A 27,632-nucleotide genomic window follows, 5' to 3' on the forward strand; every position below is an offset into this window, starting at 1 on the left:
TTGCATTGACAGTTTGTGAGTTTAAAACTCACTTTTATAGAAACTTTCTCCCTCCTCACTCCAGGTTTCATCTTGTTAACCATTCTACCTCTCAGAGAAGACTGACAAATTCTTAAAAGATTTGCAGGATAGATTACAGATTCCCTCCTTAACTTCTGACAGTGTATGAAAGCCTTGTCTCTGAGATCTAATTTTACCTCTTTTTACAACAACAAAAAATGTGGAGACAATTAACTCTCATTCTATCCTTAGCAGTGGTACAATGCATCTCATCACTTTTATAACAACTCTTGATATGGACCAGAGATTTGTTCCCAATCCTACATTGTTGAACAATATCTTTGGCTTTTTTTCAGTCTTTTATATTCATACAACATTAAAATGTATACTTATTTATTGGGAATGGTAATTATAAAGTTCTTAGAAAAAATTAATAAAAACTCTGACAATACCTCATGGTTAAAAGTATAGGAATTGTGTTTAGATAGTGCTATTTGAAATGTAGCTCTCCGTTTATAATTTTTTTAAGGCAGGTAGAGGTTTCTTGACCTGAGTTTCCTGATGTGTAAAATAGCAGTTGTAAATATATATAGATTCTTGTGTATAGCAATTATCCAATCAGTGTAGTAAAATAGTAAATATATACCAGGAACATTTTATTATTTTTGAATGAGGTTAAGTGGTCGATGAATATGATTGAAAAAAACAAATCCATCATTATGCAATTTTATAACTTTAGTGTTAACCCTGTAATATTTAACTTTCAGAGAATAATATTTGAACTTCATAGAATAACATTATACAACTTTCATTTAATTCTTTTTATATATATATATATATTTTAATTTTATTTTATTGGTGCACTGTATTCATACATCATAGTGGGATACAAACTTTTGTAGACATACATGCACACATCGCCCAGTCAGCCCCCACCCGATCCCCACCCCATTCTCTCCCCATCCCTCCTTCCCATGCTTGGCTTAGTGGTTGACATCTAGTATTATAGCAATTTATCCAAAATTAAAAATGATAATCTCACATAACAGTTTCATTTGTCTGATACCAAGTTTTTGATGATTTAAAGATAGCATTTCAATATTTCTTTTTGCTTTCTTTCTTACTAGAGCTTTTTTTCTGTTTTTTTTTAGGTGAAACTATCATATATTTATATATTTATTTTTCAGAAAAAAATCTATCCTAATATGGAATATGAATTCTAGATACCCAAAACGATCTTGAAAAAGAACAAAGCTAGCAGATATATATTTTCTGATTTCAAACCATATAAAGCTACAATAATTGAAACAGTGTAGTACTGTTCTAAAGGCAGATATATAGACCATTGGAGTTAAATACAAGCCTAGAGCTAAATTCTTCCCTATATTGTCAAGTTATTTTTGACAAGGTTTCCACGAACATTTGGTGGTGGAAATAATAATCTTTTAACTAAATATTGTTGAAAAATAATAATTACATGGAAAAGAATAAAATTGGACCTTTACCTAATCCCATATACAAGTATTAACTCAAAATAGATAAAAGACCTAAATATAAATCTTAAGACTATAAACTTTTAGGAGAAAATCTGGGTCATAAAACCTCACAACATTGAAATTGGCAGTGATTTCTTGGATATGATTTCAATGGCACAGGCAACAGAAGAATATACAAACTCCCTAAAAAATAAAAGAAAATATTGTATATCCAAAGACAATGTAAACAGAGTTAAAAGTTACTAATAGAATTGGATAAAATATTTCCAAATGCTATATCTGAAGGTATATTAATATTCCAACTAGAAATCCTAGAAATTAACAACAATAAAGGCAAACAATACAACTTAGAGATAGGTAAAAGACTAACATAAATAATGAATCTCCACAGATAACCAATCTTAGTTGTCTGTTGGATGGAAACTCTTGTTTCTCTGGTTCTGGTGAGTGTTACCTATTTCTTCTTTGTAGTTAATCTCTTTGAGTATTTTCTCTAGCGCTGGTTTTGAAGACATAAATTCCTTCAGTTTCTGTTTGTCATGGAAGCTTCTTATTTCTCCATCTAATTTGATAGAAAGTTTTGCTGGATAGGAAATTTTTGGCTAGAAGTTGTTTTCTTTCAGAGTTTGGAATATGTTACTCCAAGCCCTTCTGGCTCTCATGACTTGGTTTGGGAAGTCTGGAGTGATTCTAATTGGTTTGCCTCTGAATGTCAGTTGGCCCTTTGTTTTTGTTGCCTTTAAGATTCTCTGCTTGGCTTCCACATTGGTCATTTTGACAATTATATGGCGTGGGGATCCTCTTCTCCGATCCTGTCTAAAGGGAGTTCTATAAGTTTCCTGGATCTGTGTATCAACCTCTTGCTGTATATTTGGAAAATTTTCTGCTATTACTTCCTTGAAGAGATTGTTGATCCCTTTGGTATCACATTCTTTTCTCTCCTCTATTCCAATTATTCTTAGGTTAGCTCTCTTAAGATGGGCCCATATTTCTTCAATGTCAGATTCCTGCTGTTGGATATCTTTTTCTAGATTAGAAACTATGCATTTATTTTTGGATTGCTCATCTTCTAAGAGCGAGATTCTGTTCCCCATGTGGTCTAATCGGTTGTTTGTGCTTTGAATTGAGGCCTTTACTTCATTAATTGCATCCTTTATCTCTTTTTGGCTCTCTCTGAATTCTTTTCGAAGCACCTCTATTATTTCTACAGTTATTTTCCTGATTTGATCTTCTAGAAATCTCTGATTTTCTGTTTTATCAGGTTCTGATGTTGTGGAGTTGTGCACATTCATTACTCCAGTGTTATTCCTCTTTCCCATGATTTCGGAGGTTTGTGCCTTCTCTTGTTTCTTCCCTTGGGTCACTATGGCTTCACTTAAGGTGCTCTTGATCTCGAGTCTGTATTATCTCAGACCCCACTACTCCTTTACTGGGTTGTATCACAGAGTCTCTGACCCAGGGAGTCGATAGAGGCTGCTTTAAACTATGGGGGGTGCCAGGTTGCACGTTCTCCTATGGTGTGATATCTCTGCCACCACCACTCCCTCACTGGGTCAAGTCCCAGGAGGCCCAATACTGCGATTTCTCCTCTGTGGCCCGCAATTTGACTCACTGTTCTTGAGTACGCAGATGTAGCTGTACTGGACTCGGTGAATTCACTGCTGCTGCCGTCGCCGGTGGCAATATGGCGCCTCTGCCACGCCCTCGGCCATGAGGCTGGCGTACTTTTTCTTCTCTGGTTTTGATTTCCACTCTGAATCCCTGCAGCATGTGCTGAGCTCAGCCACTGGGAGCTTTAAATGCTGTCTGCGCCGAAAGATCCCGCCTGGCTGTTCCGCAGCGGCTCACCTGGCTTGCTGTAGCCGTCCGTTGAGTTCGCAGCTGCCGCCGGCAGTATGGCGCTGCTGCCGCGTCCTCGGGCTCGTGTGTCTCCTCTGTGGCCCTGAGCTCTGTTCTCAGTCCACTTTCTCTCTGGAGCCTGGTGGGTTTTTTTGTTTTTCTGGTGATGGTGTTTTCTGGCTATGAAAGGCGCTCTTTTTGTGGTAATGGAGATTGGTTGTTCACTTTCATTTAATTCTTCATTCAGTATCATAGTAGCCCTGTGGCTGATCTGTGCCCATATGGCCCCTGGCCTGACCTCAGGATTTTAAACTATCCAACATGAGTGATTCCAGTGACTTATAGCAAAGGAAAGCTACTGCCTGGGGCACAGGGTTGGAAATGATGACTGGACTTCCCACAGTGCTGTTTAGTGAGGGAATATGGGATTGGGTCATTCACACAGTACTGTCTTCTGCATGACCCTATCATGTCCACTTCTGCATTTGGTTTCTCTTCTTGCTGTTATCAGATAAACTCTGAAGTTAATTTGCTTCCCTGAGCTAAATACCTCTGAGTTGATTAATTCTAGTATCCTATGTGGAAGAAACTAGAGAGCTTGGGTGTATTCTTCATTTCTTTATTTGAGTCTGAACTGTGGTGTTTCTGAACAATACACAAAGTGCTTATTATCCTGGAGAAACTAAAAAGTACTCTTTAAGCATGGTGCACAAGCACATCTAAAGGATGACTTTAAAAATGTTTTTTTTTTTCAGTCAAAATACATTTTAACTTGTTGCTAGGATAAAGAGGCAAAAGACATTTATCCCTAATTAATCATCTGCCAGTAACATGAAATATGGCTTTACCTCTTATTTATTTATATTTTATTTACCATTTTTAATAGCATGTTGGCCTGAAGACATCAAAGTCCCTCAAGATTTGGAGGTGAGGTTCTATGATGGTACTTCCCTCTTAGAGTTCTGAAATTTCAAGTATGTGTGAGATTCATGTCATTAGAGAATCTAGGGCCCCAAAGCCTTTCTTTTCTCTATCCCATGGTGAGGTCAGAAGTTGCCTCTGTGTAACCCTGTAGCATCTTGTGCTCCTGTTGACATATTGTATTGGTGGAGCATGTTGAAGAGTTTCCTCATGTATCCTGGAAGCTCTTTGGGAGTAGGGATTTCACAGCCTGCTTGTTATGGTATTCTTAACATCCAGGATAGGTGCAAGTTTATGTAAAGCACTCAGTATATATTTTTCAAACAAATATATGTCACATATCTTATGATATCTCTGATGAATGTCTCATGGGACCTGTAGCAAAATCAATGATTAAAAACAGAGATGATTGTAACATGGCATTAAGATGAAATAAGACAAAGCTTGTCACAATAGTATATAAGTAAAGGTTCATACAAACATAATAGTCAATAATGGTAATCATACATCATGATTATTCAAAATTTGGGGAAGCATCTCATTCATTAAGCATGTATTTGGAGATTTAATCTTGGTCTCATAAGAGGGAATAGAAAGCTTTGGGCTGTTTTCTTTCTACTCAGGAGGTAGAGGATGAGGAAGGATCACTTAGAGCCAAATCCAGGTATTGGAGGGAATGAAACACCCAGGATACCATAGGCCCACAGAGAAGCCTCTTAGACACCAAATATTTGTGCTTTGCACAAACAATTTGACTTTTTTTTCCCTCTAAGAACTGAGCAAGGCCCTGTGTCACTCATGAGTTTGTATTGTAATCATTCTTTGGAGCTTTGTTTTTTATAAACAATTCTGGATAATCATCTGTTGGTTAAGTCCCCAAGCAAATACAAAACTTTATAATACAGAAAATGAGGTAGAGAGTACTTGGAACACTGGGCTAAAAAGGCCCAGGAAAACAGGTACAGAAATAGAAATAGTAAAGCAATTCCACCAATAACTAGATCACCAGTCTCCTGCTGTTTCCAGGTGGTTTGGGACATGAAAATGTCTTAGAGAAGATGGGATTCTTGCTTCCTTTTTAAACGCAGTTTTTCAGTTTAGTAAGTGAGTATACCGCTACTGAGGGATAGAGGGACATGAAGGTCTGCAGGAGTGCACACATGTGGAGCCCCTTCCCAGGCACCCATCACCAGGTGGACTTGAAAACCAGTTGGCAACCATAATCAGAGCAGGTAGCTGCTGATGGGTTTTGTGCAAATGTGATAATGAGCTGTAGATAAAAGGCATGGGACAGCTGTTAGTAGACAACAGTCTGGAGTTGGCATAGTACTGAATGTTAAATACTACTCTAGGATGCTTTATTTTAATTTGAGAATTTACACTAAGATATATGTTGGCCCTTTCATTAAAAGTTGAGCAGAAATGAATAATTTTAGGGTTTTTTCCCCTCTCTATTTCTTTCCTCCTTTTACTTTTCTTTGAACAGTGAATGATTTACCTTCAATTAGTTGGAAAATTCTCATAACTTTTAGTCTCCCAACAGGATTAGACCTGCTAAGAGTAACTAGTGTTTTCTATCTGATAAATAAGGGGATTACAGCAATAACTGCTGTCAGCATTTTTCTCATTTAAACAAATAAAGCTGACAAATGATGAAGTTCTCTGCTGCTCTGTTATGTTTAGTACATGCAGTGCAATTATTCATCGACTGCCAACATTAGTCTATCCACAACTAAACCATCCAACAGCATAGCAAGATTATTAGCATATCAGTACCAGAGTCATATTTTTATATTCTGCAAAACTCTGCTACATAAGAAAGGCTGATGGGTATAATTTGTGCAATAATTTAAAGGGTGAGACTTTTCCATGCTTATTAAGTTATGCCAGTTATCGAGTACAATACTGGTCTTATATATGAGATGCCATCTTTTATTTGTCTGAAATATTTGTGCCACTATAGCATTTCCTGTGAACAAGTTAGCTGTTATCTCTGAAGATATGAAAGTAGATAGCTGCCCCTGCATGCAGCAGAGGGATAAACTCAGTGGAGAGGAAGCTGGTAGGGGAGCAGCTTTCTTAAATCCTAGTTACCCTTAAAACACTGTAGTTCCTTGAATAGAGCTGCTTTTATTGGATATTTCTTATTTGTGGATATATATACAATAACAAGAATATGCACCTGTGCATAGATATATGACATGCATGTATGTAAATGTGTATTTGTATATATTTTATAAGAGAAATGAAGTTTTGGGGGAAATGTACTATTTTTAAAAATACTGCCTTAGTAAAATAGTTATTTTGATAAGTTATGGTAGGGAAATAAAATAAAATAAGAAGTAACTATAATAGATGCAATGTAGTCCCAATTTTCCAAGGTTTTTCCTAGAAGCAATGGTTTGATAGAACCAAAGACCTAATATTAGAAAAAGGCTTAATTCACTAAGCCTAACAAGAGATGAAGGGAGGGTTAGAAGATGGAGTGGAAAATGGTGAAGAGCTAAATGAGTGATGTGTACATGTATTCCTCTACCATCCTACACCTCATAATGATATATGATTACAATGCATCAATAAATTTAAAAAGGGCTAGGCGTGGTGCACATGCTTGTAATCCCCGCGCTTTGGAGGTGGAGACAGGAGGATCATGCAGGTTTGAAGCCAGCGTTGCTGGCTTCAGAGACCCTGTTTCCAAATAAAAATATAAAAAAGGTCTGGGAGTGTAGCCTGGAAGTAGAAGGGTTTCCAGGGACCCCAGTACCACCAAATAAAATAAAATAAAATAACAAAGTAAAAGGCCCAATTGAGGGAGAAGATAGACTTTTGAAGATGTTTGTGTTGCATGCAGCTTGCCATCTTGATGCTGGTTGCAAAAACACACAGTATTTGAGAGCAGTTGCTTTATATTCACTTTGTGTTGGTGGCCCCATGGGAAACTTTGCAATGGACTAGTAACTAAGCTTTCTTAATGATGAAATTATAGTTTTAAGCATTTTTCTCCCAACATTGGTTATTCTGAATGAGGGACTGCAAAGAATGACAAGAGTTGGGTGAGATCACATTTGATCTTCATAAGAGGGGAAGCTCTGGTTTACTGTTAATGTTTTCCAGAGCAAAAGTACACAGTTCTCTGATTATGCACAAGCACCATCTCTTCTAGTTGGGGCTTTGTTGATACTCTGCAGACTGCCAGGAATTAGCACACTACTTTCCTGTAACCTTTTCTTTTATATCCAAATCAAATAATCCAGAGCCCAAATACTTCTTTATGGAACTTTTATAAGTGTAGGCCACTTATCCCTTGCTCTAAGCCCAGGACCAGGTAGCATACTTGTAGGCTGAACATTGTGGCCCTGAGCCCACCCACCATGCCTTTTCCAGACCCTTCAGTGGAAGCACAGTGGAAAGGCCCCTGCCCACATCTTGATACTACTTCTGCCTCCTGACAATGCTGCTGCTTCCCCAGCAGCCCTGGATTGTACCAGTATTGGAAATGGCCTAGGAAGATTTGAGAAAGCTATGATTATTAATATATTTCAAAAATTGGGTGAGGGGCAAATCTGTGCCAGGACTTGGTTTCTGCCTAAAAGCAGGCAACTATTCCAATGTAAATTAACATAGCTAAAAGTAATTAACAAGTCAATAGGAGAGGAGAACTAGGCCTTTCTCTATCTAAAGACAGATCTTAGGAGAGGAGAATTAGGTATTTTCTATCTAAAGACAGAACTACATGATAATCTAGGGAGGATGAAGCAGGGTTTGAACTTTTCCTTCATTAAAGTAGACACCTCATCACACCTTGCTGGGGGAGGTACCTTACAGGGTTAAGGGGAGGTACCTTACAGGGACCTTCACTATGTTAGAATTAGGTAAACAAGATGGAGGTCATGGGTATAAAAAGTCCGGTCCACGTGTGATCCCTTTGGTGTATTCATTCGAGTCACCCCTCTATGCTAGTCTGGTATGGAGCTGTAACTATCCTTTGTATTTCTATCTTTTAATAAACTTCTTTAAATCTTCAGCAACTGTCCAAGCTATGCATATTTATTCTTAGCTTAAGACACGAACCTGCAGTCATTTTCTGTTTTTGGTCGTTTGGGGTTTGTTGTGGTTTGAGGGAAATGGTGTCCGGACCCTAATTGGGGTCCCTGGGACCAGTTTCTCCACAACCATACTCTCCCCAAACTGGAACATGGATGACAGCTGAACCTCTGTTTTCTACCTGTATTTGAGTATAACTTTCTTCCTCATGACAGTCATTCCTATGTCTGCATGTTTAACTACACTCAATTAGATTAAATTCTGGGTCCTTTTAAAATTCCATGGTCTGGTCCATCATTCAGTCATAGCCACTTTGGAGATTTGGATGTAACCACTCCTAGATTTCTAGTTTGGGCATGAAAACTCTCTGAGCCTTTTTGTCATTGAAAAGCGCAATAAGTTCCGTTGGTTCTTGGCTTTCATGGTGAAAAGAATTTCAACATGCATCAGTCAGAGATGAAGGCAGACATTTTAATTAAGAAATGCAAGGCATTCCATCCTTTAGGGGTAGAGGGGGTCTAAGCCAGAGTAGGATGAGGAACAAAAAGGCCAAAAAAGGGGTCTTTGCAGCTTTTTAAGTTATTTTATAGAATGTCCTTGAGCTGATGGGTGAGGTACTACAGTGGAGGTCTGGGCTTCCTCTTATTCTTCAGGTCCCCCTGACAATGGGGAGGCGTGGTAGTGGCTGGTGTACTGACCTTCTTCTTCCTGCTCCTCCTAGACCCTTTGTTTACTAGATGTCCCAGGAATTCCCGGAGTGAAAGGAAACATTGTGATTAAAATTGTGGACCCACTGAGGCTTCTGCCAAAGACCCACTCTATAAGATTTAAGAGATTATGTCCAGATTTTAAAACTATTTTTCTTTCCTTCCCATTTTATCTCCTGTCTCCCAAAACTTTATTTCTTCTATTTCATCTCATCAATTTCAAGATGGTATTTGTCTTCATTTCCAACCTAGAGGAAATTGGTACATATATATCTGTATGAGATAGAGAGAATGGAAAAAAACAGTGTTCTCTGTACCAGTATTGGGAATGGCCTAGGAAGATTTGAGAAAGCTCTGATTATTAACATATTCAAAAATGATTGTGTCCAAATGGTGGCAGACCTGGGGAAAGAAAGACTTGGTTTCAGTTTCAATCAGGAAGCAAACAGCTATTGAAACTTAAATTAACCTAGCTAAAGGTAATTAGCAAGTATATAGGAGAGGGGAACTAGGACTTCCTTATCCTCATTCTAAAGGCAGGTTTACATAATAATTGGATAATCTAGCTAGGATGGAGGAGGGTCAACCTTCCTGAAAGGAAACACCTTGCCGGGGGAGGAACCTTACAGGGACATTTACTACATCAGAATTATGTAAACAAGATAGAGGTCATGGGTATAAAAGGCCGGGTCCACATGTTGTTTCTTTGGTGGTGGGGCATCCACTCAAGCCACTCATCCCATGCCATTCAAGAATGGCATGGAGCTGTAACTATCTTCTGTTTTTCTATATTTTTAATAAACTTCTTTAAATCTTCAGCAAGAGTCTGGGCTATTGTACACTTATCCTTAGCTCAGGACAAGAACCCACGGTTTTTCTGTTTTTTCTGTTTTGGGGATTTTTTTCTGTGGTTTTATTGGGAAATTATTCCCAGGGATCTAACAAAGATCCCTAGGGGCAGTTCTCCCAAATGGTAACCCTCACCCTCCAAACCGTAACATTCTCTATTTGATTATCCACATTTTTGACCTATCAAGCTCATAACATGCCCCCGCACACTCATTTTTTGCAATCCTTGGGATTGAACCCAGGGCTTTGTGCATAACAAGCAAGCACTATACTACTGAGTCTCACCCCAGCCTTTTATTTAAATGCAAAGAAGGAAAAAAAAAGCAGCAACAACAGAGAGACATCACCTCCAAAACTAACTTATTTTCTCTGATGCAGTGAGAGAGACAGCTTGCAAACTGTCATGTCTCTGACAAGGAAAATGTACTACTTATGCACTTTTCAATTTAAATAGGGAAAATAAAACTATCAAGGGGTACTAAGAAGAGTTTCTGCATGTGGGATTCTTCTACAAATGTAGGAAGAATATTTACCTCAAATTGTTCATGGTGCCACTTGAGGTATCATGCACCTCAGTACTTAGGAGGCTGAGAAGGATCCCAAGTTCAGGGCCAGTCACAATTTAGCATGACCCTCACCTACTTAATGAGACCTGATTTCAGGACTTAGAAAAATAAAATTGTAATGATGCCCCCACTGGGTGCCAAAACTGTAACAGTGTGAGATTGTAGCCTCGGGTTCTTGTTCTTAGCTATTTTTAGAAAAGAATAGCCAGAACTATTTGCTGTAAGCTTAAGCATTTTTTTATTATTACAAAGGAAGAAAGAAAGGACAGAAATGACAAACCCCTGCATTAGAGAGATAAAATGCGGTGGAGTGCCTTGAAGGTAAGACACTGAGTTTTGAATATGTAACAGTTTTTGTAAAGATTCATTATCCTCCATTTTGTCAAACCAATAGTCTTCTGACCAGACTGAGTGTGAACCTACCCATTAACTCTGTGCAAGCCCCCCCCCTTTTTTTTTTTAAGATTATGGGAATTTCTTACTTGACCAAAAGCCTTCTTCCTGTCTTAATGCAGATGTAGGCCTAAGTCTTTGTTAAGACTGGAATGTGTTACTTGCTTAACAAAGTCAGTTCATGTGGTATCTGCCCCCTTTGACAAAGGACTGTACCATCGCCCAGCATCCTTGAGGAATTATAGCCTGTCTGCTAGAAATTATTTACTATGTAAACCTGTCTTTTAAAATATGAAGGCCCTAGGTCTCAACTCTTCTGTGTACTAGCTAATCACTTTTGGTGAGGGAACTCTGGATTATAACAAGCTGCCTGAGTGCCTGACAGCAACCAGGCCCTGACTACTTTTTAAATTTTGAAATTAACTTCCAATACATTAATACCAAAGTCATTTTCTAATACCAGCACAAAAATAATAATGGCTTGGGGTTAGAATGTTCTGGGTTCAATCCCCAGTATTACCAAAAAAATATTACATAGTGATTTATGTGGCCATACTGTCTCTAATCACAGGCTATGAATAAATAATATTATTGGCTTGGTAAAAGGAGAGCCCTTGACTCATTTTAACTAAACTGATTCTTCTGTCTCCTGAATTTCTTCTGAATTTAAAGACAAAGCATGGATATATGATGTGTCAGCATTTTGTCAATGTTTGAAGGAAGTACCTGAGAAAGACAACTTAGAGAAAGATCCACTTGGGCTCATGGTTTCTGAGGTTTCAGTTGATGGTAAGATGGTGCCATTGCTTTGAGCCTGAGGCTGAGAAAGAAGAAGTAAAGAAAAAAGATAATTCCTTCCAGGAAAAACCCCAGTGACTTACTTCCTCCAGTTACATCCACAAAATGCCAGCAGATTATTCCTCTCCATAGGTTGATCCTTTGGTGAGCTCAGAGCCTTCATGGTCCATTCATTTCTGAGGCACCTGCCTCCGAACACTGCTGCACGTGAGTCTTGGAGAAACATTGCAGATCTACTTAACCCATTTTGTCCCATTATCCCAGATGTTATGCATCTATAAAAACTTGAATTGATACATATAAACCACTTAGGGTAATTTGAGAATTAATTAAGATACTATGTTCATAGAGGTCATTCTTTTAAGAAAATAAGTAAATGATTAGAGCATTTGACCATATATGTGTATGCACATATACATGTGAAAAAAAAAAAAAATATATATATATATATATATATATATATATGAAAAATATATAAAGGACATATGAACTCTAGATTATGATGTAAAACCTCTTTTAATGTACACATGACAATTTCATTTAAAATTTTTCAGGATTAAAAACTTGGGACTTACTTAAAAATTAATTTTTAAAAATTTTCATGTAATAATCGATAACTAAGAATAAGTACCTAAAATTTGGGGTCAGCAATGAATTGCAGAGATGATACTGAGTACAGAGCTGGTTTGGTGGAAGGCAGAAATAGTTTAAAATCTACCTCCTCCAATTAAGGTGAACCAGTGACTCAGACCTCTTAGTTATGGCTAGCTAGGCTCCACCATGAGGACTGAGCACCGACTCTGCCTCTGAATTGTGGGGATGTAATGAGTGAAGAGGTTCAGGATTTAACATGAGGCTGGGCACCTTCACGGAGCACAGTAAGCATGGCTTCTTTCCCCCCATGCTTCTCATCCAAGTGGAGGCACAGTGGCACTGAGTGTTCACTGTATAGAGAAGACCCACTGCGAAGGCGGCTACCCTGTTCTTGATGTATTAACTGATAGAGTTGGAGAGGTATGTCCTGTTTTATCCTTGGCACTCCATGAAAGGTGAACATCTTCAGGAATACTTGCACTGTCCAGTTAGCTTCACCATACAAATTTGTTTACTGGTAGAAAAATGCAGAGTCATAGAAATCAATAAATTTAATGTCTTAATAGCTATAGCCCTTTTGCAGATGAAGCTTTAATATCTTTTTAATAAAATCATCTCTTTCTTCCCCCCTTCAAACCATTGTTATGGGATTTTTCTGGGTAGTCTCAGGCCTTAAGGCTAAAAATTCAATTTTTCTGAATCCCTTTTGTGTCCTCCCTTTCTTGTGGATCCCATTGGTTTTGTGACTGAAGCTGAAGTTTTGGCCCATCCTTTAGTTCCCCGGTTGTTTGTCCCATTTTGTTCAGTCTCCTTGTTCTCTTTCTCTTAAGCTACTCTGATATAGCAACACGCCACAGTGGCCAGGCTCTGGCCAGGAACATTTAGAATAGCCTTAGCCCTGTGTTTCTGATGGTGATATATTGAGGTCTTTTTAGCTTCTAAAATTTGAGCAGCAAATTTTGGTGCTACATTCTTCATAGTAGTCTTTATAAAAAAAAAAAAGGACAAAGCATTAGGTCTAGATACTATGACAACTCTATTATATCACATTGGAGACACATTAGATTGTAATACTTTACACTTGTGCTTTGAGCATACTCAGCTGGTGGAACTTAATTAGCAATAATATATTATTGTCAAAGTAATTAAAACATTGCCTTGATTATGAACAGAATTGTTTAATTAAAAAATAAAAAATTTGGCTAACCTTTCTGTTTGAGAAACAACATAATGGCCTCAGCTGAATTTCTCTGTCTCCCCCATCAGGATTGAAGGTCCGGGAGGTGTTTATCAATGTCACCAGGCAGCAGGTAGAGGACTTTCATGGGCCAGAGGACTATTGGTGCCAGTGTGTTGCATGGAGCCACCTAGGGACCTCCAAGAGCAGGAAGGCCTCTGTGCGCATAGCATGTAAGTACATTCTGGGTGACCTTGTTCTGTAGGAGCATGGGCAAGAACTAAAAGAACTGAGAGAGCTTTAGTAATATTATGTGTACTACAGAATATAAATTAGAGAATAGAACAAATCAGGACTGTCTCTACCTCTACTAAATTTACTCTTTTAAAATGTTAGTTTAAATGTTTGATAATTTCCTCTGGAGGACAATAATCAAATCAGTTTGGCTAAAAGATTCTGCCTAGATTGTCAGAATGCAGGTGTCTCAACAATGCCAGGAAAAACTGCTCCTTAGAGAAAGAAACCCACACAAATGGATTCTGCTCTCAACATCAATGACAAAGTTCAGGGGGGGGGGACTGGTGGGAGAAGTCGAGCAATGACTGTTTACTGTGCATTTCAGCACATCTGCAAAAATAAGACATTAAGGGATTTTATAGCCTACTGTTAAATCTCTTCTTTCTGAATCTTAAAACATGAAATGCATTTTAAAACTGCATTTGCTTGACCCTAGTATGGCTAAAAAAAATGAAACAAAAATGAAAAAAGAAAAGAAAAAGGAAACTTTAAATTAATAAAGACAGGAAAAATTGCTTTTCAAGAGTCTATGATTTTTTTTATCAGTCAGCATCAATGATTTTATAGTCAGCATTAATGATTTTATAGTCTTATAAGGATTTATAAATATACAGACTTCCTTTCTCCTTTTTAAAAATGTCTTCAACCCACCAACTCCCATTGTCCTACCTCTATGGAATTCCCATAAAGCTCCTTTCTGTTTCCAGAAATTTTGAGCCCCTCTAGAAAGAAATTGGGAGACGAAGGTCAGAGACAGTTATTGTTTTATTCAAGCATTTCCTTTTGAGAATGCCATAAAAAATATGGTGCAAGTGGGATTTATCTGAGGATGCAAGGGATTCTTCATAGTAGATGTTGATGGTTTAGAGATCAAGAATAGGAGTGACTTGCTATTTGCAGAGACATTTATGTTTCCATGAAATGATATCTTCCTCTTAAAATATGCAATTCACCTTCAGTATACTGGTGATTTGGGAGGCTTTTCCTGGAGGTCATCTGGGCCTTATCAGGCCATGGAGAAGAGGTCACCTCATAAGCTGTGCAGAAGCCAGGGGGAATACATTTTTCTCTAATTATTTAATTTAATTAATTAATTTATTTATTAATTTATTTATTTGTGGTACTGGGGTTCTTGGAAGCCCTTCTACCTCCGGGCTACACTCCCAGACCTATTTTTATACTTTTTTTATTTGGAAACAGGGTCTCTTAAGCCAGCACACTTGGCTGGCTTCGAACCTGCGTGATCCTCCTGTCTCTGCCTCCCAAGTGCGGGGATTACAAACCTGCACCACCACGCCCGGCCTATTTAATTAAATTTAGCCAACCAGTATTTTATGACTTTGAAGTAGCAGGTCAGCTGAGAAAGGGAATTTGTTTGCATTTACTCTTCCAGTAACAAGTCTAAGTCAGAGCTCCCTGCATGGTCTCCATGAGGCCAGCCAGACCATTTGACTCCATCTCAACAGAAGAGAGGGTTCCAGTGCTGGTGTCTGCAATTTCTTTATTCTCCTTTCTTACTTTATTCTTTATTCTTTATTTTCCTTTTCTCTTTGTCCTTGACTTCTCTGAGGCCCGTGTGGCCTATTATAAATAACATTTTCATGATCTATCTTTAGTCTTTTCTACCTCTACATTTGCTCCCTTAATTCCTTTTTGCCTGCTAGAAGCTTCCAGGAGTTTTCACCTGGGTAAAATAATTGTTTTGCTTACAAAGCTTAGCAAGAATGGATTACACCCACCTTGTTAATTTCCCACCCTTGCTTGTACATACCGTGCTGTATCCTTCCAGATGCTCAGTTGTTGCGCATCTCTCTCGCCTCCCAGCCTTGTGCCTTCATCTGCGGCCTCCAGTCTCACCTCTCCAAAAAGCAGAGACTATAATCCTGCTAGTTCCTAGTCTCTGTTCCATAAGTTCTTAGTTTGTGATACTAGGAGGTGTGTTGATCCTTGCTGAAGCTACTGTAACTGAATGTAAATTTTAGTGCCTCAGTAATTTTTTTTGGTAGATTATGGATATAGGGAGTCTTTATAAAAATCCATTCTAGGTAGGTAATCTACTCTTTCAGGTAGAAAAGAATCAAAGAATGTTAATAATGGAAAAAATTGCTTTATTCTTTTATATCTTACCTATTTAGAGTTATAAAAATCTTCATGACAGTAATCTTGCAAATCTTTCCAGAGATTAATAAATCATTTTATCATTTTTATATATTATATGCATGTATATATATGCCATAGTGTAAAATATCAGAGTATCATTCAAGCCTGTATTATGCATTCACTTAATGTAATCTCAAATAATATTTGCAACATATTTTTAATTTCTTCTCATGGAGCCAGTGAGGATCTTTAATTTATTTAAATTATTTATGTAAGCCAGTACATGATTTGTCATTAAATATTCCATTTGACTTGGGGATCAGTGTACATTAAAATGTAAATTGAAATTTAACTAGTATAATAGCATCATAAGTGGTAGTGGTAGGGGCTGCATCTAGGACCTTACTTGGAATATTTTTTATTTCCTTTCAGGAAAATGAATTAATGAATTAATTAATTTATTTATTTATTTATTGGTACCGGGGATGGAACCCAGGAGCATTCTACCTCCGAAAGGCACCACAACCCTATTTTTTATTCTTTTTCTTTATTTTTGAAACTGGGTCTCACTGAGTTGCAAAGGGCCTTGCTAAGCAGCTAAGGCTCTCTGTGAACTGCCATCCTCCGGTCTCAGCCTCCCAAATGCTAGGATTACAAGCATGCAGCATCACACTCAGTTTAAGAACACATTTTACAAAAATAATTGTCATGTTGTATTAGCATAAGAGAGATTTCTGACTCTTATTTGTAAGCATTTCCCAGCACATGGCATACTACACATGAGCATAATCTTTATTAAAATAAATGAAAAACCAAATTGAATGTAATTGTGACTACATCTCTTCTTTTTGAGATCTGTTTTTTAAATAGTAGCAACATCTTAATATGCTAAATAAGGATTTTTTAGAATTAAATGTGGTTTATGAATTTGATGACAATCATTTGAGGGGGCTTTGCAAAATTAGTATCATTTTATATTACTCATTAAATTGTTCTAGTTCAACATCAGAGCTCCTTATGATAAATACATTTAACCACTTAACTATTAAGAATTTAACAGTTGGAAAATTTCAGTGGGTAAAACCTCCATGGTAATCGGGACACCAGGCTGAAGGATTTGTTGACTGCACTATCCTGACTTAAAATGTTCTCTCAGCTCAAGAAAAACACCAGGAAGCTGCCTAGATGCTGTTCCTGAAAGATCATCCAATTTTAAAGAAAAGCTGTACAAACAGAATTATTTATGTGACTCATATATTCTTTGAAGTGTACCCTCCTGTGACAAATGGTTAAATAGCAGAGTCCTGGCTTCTACCCAGACTTTCTGGGTTAGAGTCTGGAGAGACTCAGGAGAGCTATGTAAGGAATACATGAACCAGGAGATTCTGTGACCAGGTATCTCTGGGATATCTTTCACAAGGAACTGTGTTTCTCAAACTTCATCATGCATGCCAATCAATTAGGGTCTTGAAATAAGTGCTGACGATTCATTTAAAATAGTTTGGGGGAGCTGAGACGGGAGGATCTCAGTTCACAAACGGCCTCCACTACTTAGTGAGGCCCTTTGTGACTCAGTGAGACCCTCTTTCAAGATTAAGAATAAAAAAAAATAGGGTTGGGGGTGTAACTGGGAGATAGAATGCCCCTGGGTTCCATCCCCAATTCCACAATAAATAAAAAAACAAACAAATAAATAAATAAATAAATGCATATACTTCAGTATATCTGCCATAAGGTCCTGATTTTATATTGCTTTTTAAAAATTTTTATTGGTACATTATAATTATACAACATAGTGAGGTTTAAAGTGATACAAACATACATACACCTAATATTTGGTGTTTTCTTCTGAATCCTACTGTATTCCCTCTTATCCCTCCTCATATGTGTTTGTGATAATGGTAGTGATAACTTCATATATGGACATATCATTATTTTAACTGTTTCCCTCATCAAGCCTCTTTTTTTCTTCTTCTCGAATTCCCTTCTACCCTTTTATTCTTTCTCTCTTCTTTTTTATGAAGTCCCTTTTGTTTTATATTTTTTCTTTAGATTTTACATGAGAAAAAGCACATGAACCTTGACTTTCTGAGACTGGCTAATCTCACTTAGTATAATATTCTCTAGTTCCATCTATTTTCTGCAAATAATGTAATTTTGTTATTTATGGCTGAATAAAATTGTATATGTATACTTCAATTTTTTTATCCATTCATCTGTTGATGAACAACCAGGGATTGAATCTAGGAGCTTTCTATCTGTGAACTATACTCCCTACCCTTTTTATTTTGAAACAGGGTTTTACTAAGTAACTGCATAGTGGCCTCAAACTTGCCATTTTTCTGTCTCAGCCTCTCAAGTATTGAGAAAGCTTCATATCTCTTTCTTTCTTTTTTTCTTTTGTGGTACTGAGGATGAATCTCAGGGGTATTCTACTCTGAGCTATACTTCCAGCCCCATTTATTATCTTTATTTTGAAACAAGGTCTCACTCTGTTGCAGAGGACCTCACTTAAGTACCTAAGGCTGTATGTGAACCATGATTTTCTTGTCTCAGCCTCCCAAGTACTCCAAGTACTGGGATTACAAGTGTGCACCACCATGTCCAGCTAAAGCTTCATATTTCTAATGAGCTCCTTCAATACAGATGTTGCTGGTTTGTCTGTATGCCATACATTGAGTAAAAGGACCCAGAATGCCTTTTTTTTTTTTTCAGTGCTGGAGACTGAACCCAGAGGCATTCTACCTATATGCTCAGCCCTATTTTTTATACTTTATTCTGAAACAGGGTTTCACTACGTAACTGAGGCTGTCCGCAAACCGCAATGTCTCAGCCTCCTGAATACTGGGATTACAATCGTGAGCCACCATGATGGCTCAGAAGTGATTTTTGTAAAGGTAAAAATATAGAAAGCAAGTTGACTTACATTTACTCAAGTATGTCTCTGGGGAGTGACTCCCACACCCCCTCATTCATCTGCTTGAGCTGAGCTGGAGCTAGACAGGCCTGCAATGGCATCTGCTGCTTCTGCTGCTGGACAGTTGTCAAAACCAGGAATATTCAATTATTCATAGTTGTTTATTTTCATGGATGAACATTTGGCCACTTAGCCCTTTCTTTTATTCTCTTTTTTTTTCTTTTACTCTCTTGCTTCTTCATCTGCCTATAAAATGTCATACATGTATCATTAGTACTTGGCCAGTCAAGCTCTTCTTGACACTTGGGCTTTTACTCTACTATGAGATTGGAACTGAATGATAAAACATTTGCATCTTACATTCAAACTTGTTATAGCAAGTCAGCCACTTGGAAGAAAACACAGCAGGAAACCACTATTTTGTTAATTTAAAAAACTATAAAACTTGACACTTGCTGAATAAAATGTAAGTATGCTGCTTATTTGCTATATTTCTAAAATATTTATGCTATTCTGTCAAGAGTGAATGAAGAAATTAGAAGAAAGTTTCATTTAAAAGCTATGAAACTTTCTACTTTTACAGGCCTATAGTAAAAATGAGATTATTTTTATTTACTTTTGGGGGTGTTGGTATCCTTTTGGAAACTCAAGGTAGAAAGACATCCAGTGAAGCTTCAATTATGGATCTCAGTTACATTGATTTAATAATTTTTTTCATTTGCTTAGAACTTCCAGTGGTCTCCTCTCTTGCCTGAAAAATTAAATATAAAAATAAGTAAATCTGTATGCATCTGCCTGGATTCAAGATAAGCCTTCATCTACATGCCAATTTTTTTTATCTTCTTGAAACATATTCACAGCTTTCATTCTCATTTATCTTTTTCTCTATACTTCCTATATTCAAGGCCCCTTTTACATGCAGCCCCTTTACAAAACCCAGTTTAGCAAATCTCTCTTGACCCCAGAAACCTCACATTTAGACCATTGGAAGACTACTCTCCAGCAACTCTAGGTTCAAACTCAACAAGTTATCAGTGTTCATCTTTGAATCCTCATTTCAGTTATGTAATCTTTCTCTGTCAATGCCTCATATAACTCATAGAGAATCATAGTCATTGTTGAAGTTATTTAAGGATTGATTTTTCTTTTTATATTGTAAACTGCTTCATCAACCTATAACTAACTTATTTTCATGACTTATGAGCCTAGTTCAGAGCCTTTTATATTACCTTTGTATTATAAATGTATGTGTGGTGGAAGAGCAACCCCTTCCATAAAGGGTATGACTTCATGAAAAATTCCTTATTAGCTGTCCATTGTGATTGTGCCATGGGATAACAAAGCATTTTGCTTCTTCAAAAATTGATAGTTCATATGGACATATAGAAAAAAATCTTTGTTCACTGATTGTGCATTAACTCCTAATAATCAGGACTGTAGGAAAGAAGAGGTTGAAAAGGGAAATGGTAGTAGTGGAGCATTATAGACATTCAGCTCTGTGCTGTGCAGTGCAGGGCTCTGAAAGAGCCCTGGGATGACCACTGCCTAAACTGCCACATTTATTTAGAACCTTGCATATATTCCCACCTTAGAGAAACTGTTGTTAAAGACTATCACCAACAATTGGTTCACATGAAGCTCCAAACCCTGCCGTCCCTCTCCATGGAAGAATGTGGCCAAAGTCAAGAGATAAGGTTATTTATTTTGCTAAAGATGGTTATTTCCTATAGACTGAAATTAAAATGCAAGAATACTCTTGAAAGGTATAAGAGTCCTGGTCTCTGAATAAAGTTGTGCATTGCCTAAGGAGCATCTCAATAGGAAAGGGAATGAGGGCTGAATTACATCCCACTATCTGCTGGCCTAGATGTTCACCCTGGGATATTGTTGCTTCCACTTAAGGGAAAGGGCTGATTTTTTCTGGCACATAGATGCTGTTTTCAGCCAAGGTGTCTGGTTTATACACTCATGGATATCTAGTATATACAAAAGTGCCAAATAGGCTTTGGATAGCAGGAATGGGTATATACCCAGTGAAAAAGGAAAATGTGAGGTCCCTTTTTAAAAAGGAGCTCCGAGCCATTAACAACAGGGTATTTTTATAGAGTCTGATGTCCCAAGAAACTGCATGGGTCACACATCTATGTATAAAAAGAAAATAATTAGCTTTGAAAACCTAGGAAAACACCTGGATTGTCTCATGCAAAACAGGACAGGATTATTTCATTTTTCTGCAAAACCCAAAGCAGCATCACAGGAGCTGAAGATTAAGGTGACTTATTTAGGATAGAGCTTACAGCCAGACATTCTCAGTGATGTAGCTTTCTCCCAATGACTCTTGGTCCCTGCACAGGCAACCAAGAAATGCATGTCTGGCACTTATATTAAGGAAGGAATTACTGTATTAGATGTGTAGATGAGGCATGGGCTAATAGGGTTTTAAAATTTTTGGACTTAATATCAGACTCTGGGGAAAGTTGCAATATAATTCAAAGAAGTCCCTTTGCTCTTTATTGAAAATCTTCATGTGTTAATATTTTTGTCATATTTGCTTTAGCATAATGACTTTTTCTGTCTTTATTTATACAATCATGCCCCATTTAATGATGGAATACATTCTGAAAATTCATCATTAAACAATTTAGGCATTCTGCAAACATTATAGAGTATACTTACACAAACCTATAAGGTATCAATAGGTCCCTCAAAGTGACCTCTTAATGCAAGCAAGGGACATGGTAACCAGGAGATGCATGAAGCTGCTGGCCTAACTTGGCAGAATGTCTATAGTATACTTATTCTTTAACATAAACTCTAAAATAACAACAATTTGTAAAACATATATAAACCAGTAACAGGCATTTATCTTTATCACGTATTATATATGATACATAAATGGTGCTTTATTCTAGTTCTGTCTTAGTGGTAGGTTTGTTGATGCAAGCATTACCATGAACATGTGATGACACAAAACAGCTATGATGGCACTAGACGATAGGGAGTATTTCAGCTTCATGATTGATTTTACATGGGCTTACCATCATAAACACAGTCTATTGTGGATCTGAACATGTGTGACATATGACTGTATGTGTATTTATATGCAGATGATTCTGTAGAATTTTTGTTTAAATTGCAGATATGACAGCCCCTTCCCCTAAAAACTACATTCAATATTTCCTAAAACCAAGTACATTTCTAACACAACTATAGTATAATTATCAAAAAATTGATGTTGATAAAATTCTATTATATATTATAAAGGCCTTATTTATGTGTTAACAGTTGTCTAGTAATGTCTTTTAATTACAATCACAATACTAGCTCATGTGTTAAATTCAGTTGTGAAGACTCCTTAACCTCCCAGTTGGGATAATTTTTCAATCTTAATTTGCTTTTCATGACATTGAATTTTGAGGAGAAAAGGTCATATATTTTATATAATTACCCTTGATGTAAACGTGTAGAAAGACATAGCAGCCACCTGACAGTGGCATCTTCAGCCAAATCTAGCACAGTCTAAGTATCAAAATAGATGATAGTGAAGGATTTTAAATCATTACATCAGAAACAATGTCGATATTTTTAAGAAGAATGAATGACTATAAATAAGAAGGGGAACATGAAAGCTCCTCCTTATTATAAACTAAAGATTCATACAATTGATTCATACAATAGCTATTCCAATTGCAGTGAAATGAAATCTCAATGTAGTTTTGATTGAAATTTTTCCAGTTGCTAAAAATATTTGACATTTTTTTCATATTGGTGTGACATTTGCATCTTTTCTTTTAAAAAGCATTTGTTTAGTTTATTTGCTATTTAGTGATTGGGCTATCTGGTTATTCTGTTGTTAGTGTTTTTTTTTTTTTAGTTTTTTATATATTCTAGATATTAATCTTCTATTAGAAGGATTGCTGGCAAAGATTTTTCCCATACCGTATTCTACCTTTATGCTCATGATTACTTCATTTGCTTGCAGAAATTTTAAAATTGAAGCCATTCAATTTATTGATTCTCCATTTTGTTTCCTGAGCTATGGAGGTCTTATTGAGAAGTCGATGCTTGTATCTATTTTAGAGATTTGATGCAATGTTTTTCCTTTTTTTTTCTCTATGAGTTGTAAATTTTTTGGTTTAATCCCTAGGCCTTTAATCTATTTTGAATTGATTTTTGTACAGAGTGAGAGATATGGATCTAGTTTCATTCTTCTACAAATGGAAATCTAGTTTTTCAAGCATGATTCATTAAAAAGGCTACTATTTCTGCAACATATGATTTTGGTGTCTTTGACGAGGATCAAATTTTTGGTTTCTTTGTACATTTTTTCTGAATCATTCAGTCTATACCATTGATCTACATGTCTGTTTTTATCCTTGTAACATTCAGTTTTTGTTACTATAGCATTGTAGTAGAATTTGAAATCAGGTAATGTAATACTTCCAGCAGTGTTCCTATTCTCAGAACTTTATTTGGATTTTCTGAGTCTTTTATTCTTCAATATGAATTTTACATGTGGTTTTTCTAGTTCTGTGAAGAATGTCATTTATATGTTCAGGGCACTGCATTGAATCTGTAGATTGCTTTTGCTAAGATGACCATTTTAACATTATAAATTCTGTCCATCCAAGAACATGAGTGACTGTTCCATTTTTCTAGAGTCTTCTTTCAGTGTTATTTAATTTTTATTGTTATATTGATTCATAAAAGCAGCAAGATAGAGACTTAAACTAGTGGTATGTGAATATCAGGAATAGCAGGATGTTTACATAATATCAAGTTATCTTTCACAAAATAGTGACTAATTATAAAGGAGGAATTAGTAACAGTAGTAAAAATTTCTGTCATATACCACCTGTATCCTGTCATTAGAATAAACATGACCAAGAAATGGGACAAATCAAAAGTATATCTCCTGATGTGATAAACTAAGACTACATCACTGCAATATTCCTTATAAAAATATATAAACCTTATTTAACCAAGAAGAGATTTTGATCAAGTTGCATTAAGACACATGTTATGTAATATTCTTTTTTTTACAGTAAAGACATTTCTGTTCTCCCCCTATGAAATGATCATATAAAATTGTCATATAGAGAAGGGATCAAATGGTATGCAGTTAAAAATAAGGGGAAAGTATGCTAGAGATACATTAAACAGATAATAACAATGTTGCTATTTTTCTTTTTTTATTGGTACATTATAATATTTATTTTTAACTATGTAGTTTCCTAAAATGTTCTCTGCATGTCAAACATGCTGTGATATTCTGGAGATATAAGATGCCACAAAGTAGATATTAAAGATTGAAGTATTCAGTATCCACAGAAGATTGTTCCATGACCCCAAACCATGAATACCAAAAATCCATTGATACTCAAGTCTTACACAAAATAACATTGTATTTACATATAACCTACACATCACTCTGTATCCTTGCAGTCATCTATAGACAACATATAACACCTAATACACTTGAATATTCTTTTCTGAAATGTTCTAGTACAGAAATATTTTAGATTTTAGAGGTTTTATTGGGGTTTTGAATATTTACCTAGAGCATTCTTACATCAAACGTCATTAATTATAAATGCTCCAAAACCTAGAATTTTTTGAGCATCAGATTTAAAAATATTTTGGATCTTTTGATTATGAATGCATGACTTATAAAATATAAATGCCATGTAAATTGTTACTGTACTTCATTGGCTAGGGAATAATGACTAGGCAAAATGATTATATGTGTTCAGTACAACACAACTTGTTAACATTTTCAACATTAACAGAGGTAGATTGAATCCTCAGAAGTAGAACCTGCAAATCAGAGTATAGAGTGTATTCTTTAGGTCAATAAAAAACACAAATCGAGTATGAAGGAGAATGCAGCATTTGAATGAAGTCTGAAGATGCAACTTGATGCTTCAATGTCATTTTCTGCATGCCACATCTTGTTTTCTTATTTTTTCAATACTGGGGTAGTATAGGGGCATTGTGCCTCTGAGCTACACACCCAGCCCTAATTTTTAGTCTCTTTATTTTAATTTATTTATTTTTTGGGGGTACTGGGAATGAAACCCAGCAGCATTCTACCTCCAAGCTACACCCTCAGCTCTATTTTTTATTCTTTATTTCAAAACAGGGTCTCACTGGGTTGCAAAGGACCTCACTATTGTAGCAGAGGCTGGCTGTGAACTGTGATCCTCCTGTCTCAGCCTCCCAAATACTGGGATTACAAGCATGCTCCAAAATGCCTGGCTAGTATCTTTATTTTTGAAACAAGGTCTCACTAAGTTGCAAAGGGCCTCACTAAGCAGCTGAGGTGATTCAAGAACAGCAATCCTCTTGTCTGCCTCCCAAATGCTGGGATTACAAGTGTGTACCACATGCCCCGCCTATACCACATCCTTTTGGATTCCACCCACAGGTGAATTTTTTTTCTCTTCTGTCAGTAGGAGCTTTTTAGTAGGAAGTATGAGAAGCAATGAACTATAAGAAACTATGAGAGCTGAGGTTGTAGCTCACTGGCAGAGTGATTGCATAGTATATATGAGGCACCAGGTTCTATTCCCAGTAGAAGAAAGGAAGTAATTGTGGTTCTATCAACTAAGTAGAACCATTTCATTTGCACAAAAATAATATAAATTTTTCTACTTTTGCTTAGCATGCACAAGTTTGGGAACACCAACCATAAAGATGAGAACTACTGAGGCAAAAGACACCATCTCTGTAGAAAACCACAGCTCAATTCAGTCTGCCATTATTTTGGTGAAATTGATCCTAAATTTCTTGAAAAATGCCATTTCTATGAAAATCTCAGTAAAATTTTATTAGGAAAGAAAATATGGATTTAATTTCAGATTAATTCTATCTTTTTTACAGAGTAAAGATTCTAGGATAATACTAATACCTGATAAACAAAACAAAAACCAGAGAGTTACCTTTGTTATCCTGGAGGACACTTTGAGCCTAGTGATGTTCTTAGATTGGCAGCACATCCTTCTACAAAAGGAACAACCTGATCTTAGAGGCTCAGGGTGTATAGCCTGACTTAGTATCTGAGATAATATCTGAGAAAGGAGGAGGATTGCCAACTTAAAGAATGTGCATTCTACATTAAAAAGGAGTTTAGGAGAGAACACACAGGGAAGCGAGAACATGGCCTATGTAGAAAAATGAGCTAATCTACAAATTGAATATTCCTTATCTGAAATGCTTGGGATAAGAAGGATAGCCTATGTCTGAGATTTTCAGATTTCTGAATATTTACATAAACATTGCTGGTTGAGCATCCCTAAACATCTGAAATTCATAGTGCTCCTGAAATATTTGAATACCAAGTATTGGGATTTTGGATGCCTGGTTCATATTTATAATAAATAAATTGCCAGGTAGCAGAACATGGTGCTACCAGAAACAAGTATATAGGTTATATAATGAAGGTATGTGAATTTTCCATTGAAATTTTGGATTTATGCAGAGTCCTTTGAGTTCTTTGAGGTTTAAGGTACAGGGCACTGATGTGGCCATATCTTTCAGAGACCCAGACCTCCCACTGCTTCAGTCAGAGAGATTTAAGCAGAAGGGAACTTTGTGCCTACCTATGAGACTGCTGATGAAGCCTGAACTTCGGTGGGGAAACTAGAGGTTAAAGAGGAAAAGGATACTCAGTGGTTTCAGGAAAGTAAAACTCACAAGTTTGTAGCTACTTAAATGTTGCGCTAAGAGTAAGTATGGAGGGAGTTTCAGGGCTCCTCTAGACTTGGGGCTCTTAGGTTTTGAACTTATGTGGCCAAGTTGATAGTGATTCCATTAAGTGGGATTGTGAATAGACGAAGCTAGTTTGGAAACAAGATATGGGTTCAATATTTGATTATGTTTTGTGAAAATATTTAGGACCCTGGGAAAAGTCAGTGAAGTGTTTTTGCCATGTAATTGTATTTATAAGCCTGAAATCCTGGCATATAAGGTTAAGGTTCTTTCTAAAGAAAGAACTTAGAATCATCGACAAGTAAGAGATAGAAAAAATAGGCTCCTCTCAGGAAGGTAGGAGCAGGTTTTTGCAGAAAAAAAAATGTTCTTCCATTCTGTAGTTCTCTGCTCTGCTGTGCACCCCTCAAACTGTGAGCAGAAAAGAAAGATAAGCAAGTCACAAATGAAATTCTGTAATTGGCTCAGGAGCTAGCAAAACAGAAGGAGCCACACAGGAGATGTACCAAAGCAAAAGTGTAAGAGGTACTAGGAGAACCAACGGAAGAGCAGAGATGTTTATCAAGGAGTAAGTATCCAAAAGTTCACTGTGATCTAAAGTTACAGTGAGGAAGTGAGAACTGTTATATGTGACCATGTGAAGGTATCCATTGGCCTGGACAGAGCAATGGAAAAGGTGATAAGAAATTCAGTGGATTAGGAAGTGGAGATAGCATATATAGCTCTTACCAAAATTTCACTTAAGAGAGAAAACCTGAAATAATCACTATGGCTAATAATTTCAGAACTTGAAGATGGTTTATTTCAAGACTGAAGATTAAATGAGGTCATGTTTTAAATATTTATAGAAAAGGACTCGGAGCAACAAAAGTGTGACTATGTAAAAGTCAGAAAAGCTGGATTTGAATTCTGGACTCAACGATCTTATACTGGTTATAGGAATTCCTAAAATATATTATGCCTGAGAATTAAATGGGAAACTTTCTCTTTAAAAGTAAAATTACTAGTACATATTCAAGATTTTTAAAATTATACTTTCTAGGATTAGGGCCAGGGAAGCTGTCGTGTGTGTGTGTGTGTGTGTGTGTGTGTGTGTGTGTGTGTGTTATTTTTAAAATTTTTTTATTGGTGCATTGTAGTCATACATCTTAATGGGATACAAAATGGTGGAGACATACATGCACACATAACCCAATTAGCCCTTATCCAATTCTTGCCCAATTC

At 36.6% G+C, this 27,632-nt stretch overlaps 1 protein-coding gene across 3 annotated transcripts in view; it reads left to right on the plus strand.

Annotated features, from left to right (window-relative positions):
- Positions 1–27,632, plus strand: part of UNC5D (unc-5 netrin receptor D) — a gene marked incomplete at both ends in the record, with an annotated part of 663,802 nt that overhangs the window by 375,463 nt on the left and 260,707 nt on the right. For all 3 annotated transcript variants that reach the window (XM_080710801.1, XM_080710802.1, XM_080710803.1), the window contains one exon: positions 13,474–13,617. In XM_080710801.1, the coding sequence (XP_080566927.1) occupies positions 13,474–13,617 (144 nt within the window). The remainder of the gene's footprint in view (positions 1–13,473; positions 13,618–27,632) is intronic.

The sequence above is a fragment of the Muscardinus avellanarius genome (assembly GCF_963383645.1).
Source record: "Muscardinus avellanarius genome assembly, chromosome: 14".
In the NCBI taxonomy this organism is placed as follows: domain Eukaryota; kingdom Metazoa; phylum Chordata; class Mammalia; order Rodentia; family Gliridae; genus Muscardinus; species Muscardinus avellanarius.